General features: G+C 59.7%; 1 protein-coding gene across 1 annotated transcript; it reads left to right on the top strand.

The window, feature by feature from the left end:
* Positions 1 to 2,732: 2,732 nt before the first annotated feature.
* Positions 2,733 to 4,731, top strand: LOC126439242 (uncharacterized; the record flags this gene model as incomplete). Its single annotated transcript, XM_050090556.1, has 2 exons — positions 2,733 to 3,741; positions 4,234 to 4,731. Coding segments are annotated over 2 exons (1,507 nt in total), but the record flags the coding sequence as incomplete, so codon positions are not given.
* Between the last annotated feature and the right edge of the window lie 2,110 nt (positions 4,732 to 6,841).

The raw sequence follows: 6,841 nt of genomic DNA on the forward strand, positions 1-6,841 counted from the left end.
CACACACACACACCAACACCAATGGGTCAAAACCACTCCAACGAGGCGTGCCACCATTCCACGCCACGGCGACCAACCTCGTGGCCGTACCCCGCAACACGCTTTGACGCGCCCCCCCCACCCACAATCACAATGCACACATACATCACATCACAGCCGTCCACACAAACAACAACAACAACAATTCCGCCCTTCCCGCAAATGGCAAGTTGGTGGCCCTGAAAAGGGCCGTTTTGCCGCTCTCGCAACGGAGGAGCCTTCTCCATCCTTCCTTCCATTCCAGAGCCACCTCCTTACTTGGAGCTCGTGTACTTGGTCACCGCCTTCGTGCCCTCGCTCACGGCGTGCTTGGCCAGCTCGCCAGGCAGCAACAGCCGCACAGCGGTCTGGATCTCGCGGGACGTGATGGTCGAGCGCTTGTTGTAGTGCGCCAGGCGAGAAGCCTCGGCCGCAATGCGCTCGAAAATGTCGTTCACGAAGCTGTTCATGATGCTCATCGCCTTCGACGAGATGCCCGTGTCAGGGTGCACCTGCTTCAGCACCTTGTAGATGTAGATGGCATAGCTCTCCTTCCTCTTGCGCTTCTTCTTCTTGTCGCCCTTCGAAATGTTCTTCTGCGCCTTGCCAGCCTTCTTGGCGGCCTTCCCGCTAGTCTTGGGCGGCATCTCGAACCAACGTACGGCAGCAGCAACACCAGTAGCAAGCGCTCCGCTCTAGTCAGCGTCTCCCCACACAGTGGCACCCGCCGCCAGCCGCCGCCGCACCTTTACCAGCTCGCCCTGTTGCGGCCGCCGACCAATGGGGCGCGCGCGCAACCGGCCGCCGCACCCGAGCCCATAAAGCACCCCCACCCCGGCTGCGCCGGCACGCACTCCGCTGCTCGACTCGCTGCCGCTCGCACCGGTCGTTTTCGTTTCCGTTTCGTGTGCACCGTCGCTAGCCCATCGCCATGTCCGGACGCGGAAAGGGAGGCAAAGTCAAGGGCAAGTCAAAGTCCCGCTCAAGCAGGGCTGGGCTCCAGTTCCCGGTCGGCAGAATCCACCGCCTCCTGCGCAAAGGAAACTACGCAGAGCGCGTCGGCGCCGGGGCGCCCGTCTACCTCGCCGCCGTCATGGAGTACCTCGCGGCTGAGGTGCTCGAGCTGGCCGGAAACGCGGCCCGCGACAACAAGAAGACGCGCATCATCCCGCGCCACCTGCAGCTTGCCATCCGCAACGACGAGGAGCTCAACAAGCTCCTGTCGGGCGTCACCATCGCACAGGGTGGTGTCCTGCCCAACATCCAGGCCGTCCTGCTGCCAAAGAAGACCGAGAAGAAGGCCTAAAGGAGGCCAGGCAATCGCAGCGCCGCGTGCTCCCCTGCACGCAACGCGCTTTGCCGGCTCGGCTCGGCCCACAACAATCGGCCCTTTTCAGGGCCACCACACAAACCTACGTCCAAAGCAAAATTTCAGTCGTCCTCGCCGCACCTTGTTTTGTTTTAACTTTGCACTTTCACAGCACAGCCGCCGCCGGCGCACGTCCGCCATCTTGTCGTCCACACAGCCCGTGTGGCCCAACACACACACACACACACACACACACACACACACACACGCACACATTTTGCACGGTCGCAGTCGCCTTCCAAACGACAACAGCAGCAATAATGACCATTGTTAAAGGGAGGCGTGTCGACACACCGCCCTCCACTCCCGCGCGCAACGGCCGTCGACACGAACGAAACAGCTGATCCGGCCGCCTATGCCCACACGCCTTGCCTCGGAAACCCCAACGCCGCCGCAAACACACAGAGCCAAACCACGCAAGCAAATAATCACCGCCTCTCGCACAACAACACACAGCCCGCCACCTCCGTCGCGGTCGATACAAAGACACACAAACGAAGCAGCTCCACACACAGCCAGCCACATGACACGTTTCCTTTCCTTCTCCCCTCCCAGTCACATCACGTCGCTCAAACGGAAAGAAAGAAACAAAGAAAGAAAGAGAGAAAGAAACAAACAAACAAACAAACAACACAGCGCACACACGCAGCAACAACACAGACTCTTTCGCACTTTTCAACTTCCGAACAGTGTGGTGGCCCTGAAAAGGGCCGTTTTCTAGTCTCTCCCACCCACAAGCACGGCCGCGGGAAGGCCAGCGCCCGCTGCGACGCAGCCTAACCGCCGAAACCGTACAGGGTGCGCCCCTGCCTCTTCAGGGCGTACACCACGTCCATGGCCGTCACAGTCTTGCGCTTGGCGTGCTCAGTGTACGTCACCGCGTCGCGGATCACGTTCTCCAGGAACACCTTCAGCACCCCGCGGGTCTCCTCGTAGATCAGACCAGAGATGCGCTTCACGCCGCCCCTGCGAGCCAGGCGGCGGATGGCGGGCTTCGTGATGCCCTGGATGTTGTCGCGCAACACCTTGCGGTGCCGCTTGGCGCCACCCTTGCCGAGCCCCTTTCCTCCCTTGCCGCGGCCTGTCATCCTTCCTTCCTCGGGCAAAGCAAAACGTGCACAAACAGCAGCTGCAGCGGCTCGCGAGTCGGCTACGGTCTGCGCCCAGCGCGCCCGCCGCCCCCCTATATAGACTCTGGCCCGCCCTCCCCCCACCACGCGCAACCGAGGGCATATAAGCGCAGCACGGAGGCGCGCGGGCCCGTTTGATCCAGGACCCCCTTCACGTGGGACCAGTCCGCGATCACTAGAGTTAGATATCTACATCTTTTCTTTCTCAATTACAGGTGCCCCATGGACCCAAATAATAGCTGCCTAACCGCCATAGAGGATGTTGTCACGACAGACCGCACTCTGTCGGCGGCAACATCCGCCACACCACCCGCCCACAGAGATACCGCGTCCACGGTCGGCGCTTCTTGCGCCCCCTCAGGCTACCGCCCCATCTCTGCCGTTGAGCTGTATGTGATTATGAATCGCATAGCAAAGCCAGAAACACCCGCAGAAAAAGAGGCCGCGGAAAGGGCGTACGCACATTTCGTGCGCCACGACTTAGCCGCCGCCCGGGCACAACAGCCGCAAACAGAGTCTTCCTTTCCGCTGAGTGAACTGCCGCGCTCGGCCATAGAAGAGGTGATTGTTCCGCCGGGAGCCCTGCTGGGTGTAGCAACTCAAGATGTTGCTGCTCTGGCGGAGGCGGCCCCGAATGGTGTTGCGTCACCAGTCTTGGCTACTCAAGAAGCCAGTGCGCTGCTGATCGCCCCAACGGACAATTCCAGTGAAGAAGCCGCTAGCGCGCCAGTCCTCGCCGCGCAGAGACTGACTGACAGCGACCACCCCAACCCAACACGGCACCCAACAACGCCAGTTCTACTAGAAATTCCTGAAGCCAACCTGGGGACACTTCTATCGGCAGAAATGCCGATGGATGTGCAACAGGCATCACGGAAACGACCAGCCACCTCTGACTCTGAGGAACAAACCGCAGTAACCGCGCCTGAAGGGCGCCAAACAAAAAAGAAGGCTGCTGCTGCAGACGCCCCCACAGCGCCCCCTGCAGCCGAGGAAGACGGTTTTACCGTACCAAACCGGCGGCACACTGCCAAGCCCAAAAGGCTGGAGAAGGTGCTCGCCCCACCGCCAGCCACATCAAATCGGTTCGCAGAGGCAACCGAAGTTGTCATGGAAGCGGAACCCGCCGCCCCAGCACGTAAACACACACGCCCCCCTCCAGTAGTCGTGACGTGGGACGACGAGTTCATGGACCTCCGCCGCATGATTAAAGAAGTGGTGGAAGTAAAGTCATTCAAAGTCCAAGCGAATAACGTCTACAAGATCCTCCCAACATCCATAGACGAGCACAAAAAGCTCATGGATCTCGTTAGGGATCAGGGACTCCATTGCTATACCCACAACACCGAGTCCCTGAAGCTACTAAAGGTGGTTATACGCCACCAGCCAATCAAGATGGACCCTGCCCACCTTAAACAAGAACTCGCGGAGTCGGGTTTTTCCGCGCGCACGGTAGAATTAATGACATCGCCGCGTACGCACAAAAAGATGCCGTTGTTCCTTGTCGTCCTAGTGGACAACGAGGACAACAGGAAAATCTTCCAACTCGACAAAATTGCGGACATCGACGTCTCAGTCGAACTACTCAAGGCCAAAGGCAAGAGGCTTCAGTGTTACTCTTGCCAAGGCTTAGACCATGTTGCACACAACTGCACCATGCCCGCGCGTTGCGTAAAGTGTGCAGGTGCACACCAAAGCCGTGATTGCGTAAAAAAGCGCGACGAACAGCCCAAATGCTGCAACTGCAGTGAGCCGCATGTTGCCAGCTACAGGGGCTGTAACGCATTCAAATCCCGCAAGCGTGGCAAGGCCGCCAAAAAAGTGCAGCCAGGAGTCAGTTTTGCGTCCGTTGCCGGGAGACGGGCTGCTGAACAGCAGGCCCCGCCTCGCGGTGAACGCCGCCTACCCGCCCGCAACCTGCAACCACCTACCAACACACAGACGGAACCCAGTGCTGCTGGGCTACTCCCACCGCCCCCCACGACCCGCGCCGAAAAAGGACAGGCTGCCCCTGCTGCGCAGACACCCATCGCAAAACAGTGCCAGCCTAGTACAGCCCCAGCGCCACCCGCCCCCGCGGCCTCGAGCGCTATCACAGATGATCTGCAGACGCTACTGCAAACATTAAACAGAATCATGACACAACTACCCAGTCTAGTCTCCGCAGCTGCGACGGCCCTCCAGGCCGTCGCCCAGCCCCCCAGTCATGGATAACGACCATACCCATGGCCTGACTATTTGCGTTTTTAACGCAAACAGTCTTATACCGCAGCAGGGTGAATTTAGGGAATTTCTATACAGCGAGGCAGTAGACATCTGCCTCGTCTGCGAAACATTCCTAAAACCCGGTGTGCATGTCAGGGTCGCAAACTACAGCTGCTACCGCACTGACCGGCCGACCCACGGCGGCGGAACGGCGGCGTATGTTAGGTCGTCCTTGCGGCACTACCCGGTGCAGCTGCCACGACTCGAGCACATTGAAGCCACCGGCGTGACCGTCAACACGTCTGTCGGCAAGATCACCTTCGTGGCGGCATACCGGCCGCCGTGGGGTGTTCTGCAAGAGGCCGATTTCGACACCCTACTGGACATGGAGGGGAGGCTGTTCATCGGGGGGGACTTTAACGCAAAGTCCGCCCACTGGAACTCCCGCCTCACAAATGTCAGCGGGCGCCGACTTGAACGCGCCGCCCTCAGACACGGCGCCATCATTCTAGGGCCCTACGACCCAACCCACATCCCAGTGCGCGGACAACCAGACGTTCTCGACGTTGCTATACTGAGGGGGGTCGATCGGTTTACGACTGCCGAGACGAGGACGGCTCTGTCATCAGATCACTTGCCGGTGATCTTTGACATAGACGTCGTCGGCGCGGCGGTGCGGGCCGGTCGTCCATCCTTCAAAAATATCAACGTCGAGCACTTCCAAACCGAGGTACGGGAGTACCTCACAGATGCCCCTGATCCGGAGGAGGTGGGGGCGGAAGCCGCCATCACCTCCCTAAATCAGGCGCTCCTGCGAGCTGCAGAGACTGCCACACCTGGTCGCACACGTCAGCCGCAAGACAGGTCGCGACGCCTCCCGCAAGCAATACGGGAGCTTATAGTGGCGAAGAACCATCTTTTCCGTGAGTGGCAAATAACGCGACAGCCAGAAACGAAACGCCGCGTAAACCGCATGCGTCGTGCCATCACTGCGGCCGTCCGCGAACACCGCAACCAAGCATGGGCCGACCTTGTCGAGTCCCTCGACCCAGATGACGGCAGTGCATGGCGAGTCGTGAGAGGTTTTCTGCGCCGCAGGCAGCGCATTCCTCCCCTGAAACTCGGTCAGGACCACTACTGCGAGCCGGACGCCAAGGCAAGTGTCCTAGCGGACACCTTTGAGGCAAACTTCCGACCCGTGGTAGAAGACATCGACGTGGCCCACGTCCGTCTAGTGGAAGAACGTCTCCCAGTCTTCCTCGACGCACGAGAGGAGGGTGACAGCATAGACCCCATCACCGCCGAAGAAGTCGCATTGCAACTCCGATCGCTCAACGCCCGGAGGGCAGGTGGCATCGACGGCATCCCGAACTCACTCCTTAGGAATCTTCCTCAGGAGTACGAGCAATACCTGGCCACAGTCTTTAACGAAATCCTGGCCTCGGGTGTCTACCCCTCGGTGTGGAAACATGCCGAAGTGGTGGCCATCCCGAAGCAGGACAAGGACCCCCGGTCGCCATCCAGCTACAGACCCATCAGCCTCCTCCCATGTCTCTCGAAGGTTTTCGAGAGACTTTACGTGCGGCGACTTCTGCAACACGTGGACCAGGAAGACATACTGCCAGACGAACAGTTTGGTTTTCGTGGAGGTCACTCCACGACCCACCAGCTGCTCCGCCTCGTGGAACCAGCTATGAGGGCGCTGGAGACGAGGGAATACCTCGGGGCGGTATTCCTGGACGTCTCACGCGCCTTCGACTCCGTGTGGCATGACGGCCTCGTCTACAAGTTGTTTGTACTCGGGGTACCGACGTCGCACGGAGTGCTTCTCAGGTCCTACTTATCTGGCAGGACATTCCACGTCCGGGCAGAACAGGGAAGGTCCACAAACAGACCCATACGTGCCGGCGTACCGCAGGGATCGGTACTAGGCCCCATACTCTACTCGCTCTTCACCGCCGACGCTCCGCGAGTGAACGGAGTAGAGTTGGCCCTTTATGCGGACGACACTGCTCTGTTCACCCGGAGCATGAACGCGCATACCATGGGGCGTCGCCTCCAGCAAGGATGTGAAGCGCTTGGTGCTTGGGCCACCATGTGGCGCCTTAAATTTAACGCT

This window comes from Schistocerca serialis, unplaced genomic scaffold (genome assembly GCF_023864345.2).
Source record: "Schistocerca serialis cubense isolate TAMUIC-IGC-003099 unplaced genomic scaffold, iqSchSeri2.2 HiC_scaffold_1298, whole genome shotgun sequence".
Taxonomy (NCBI): Eukaryota; Metazoa; Arthropoda; class Insecta; order Orthoptera; family Acrididae; genus Schistocerca; species Schistocerca serialis.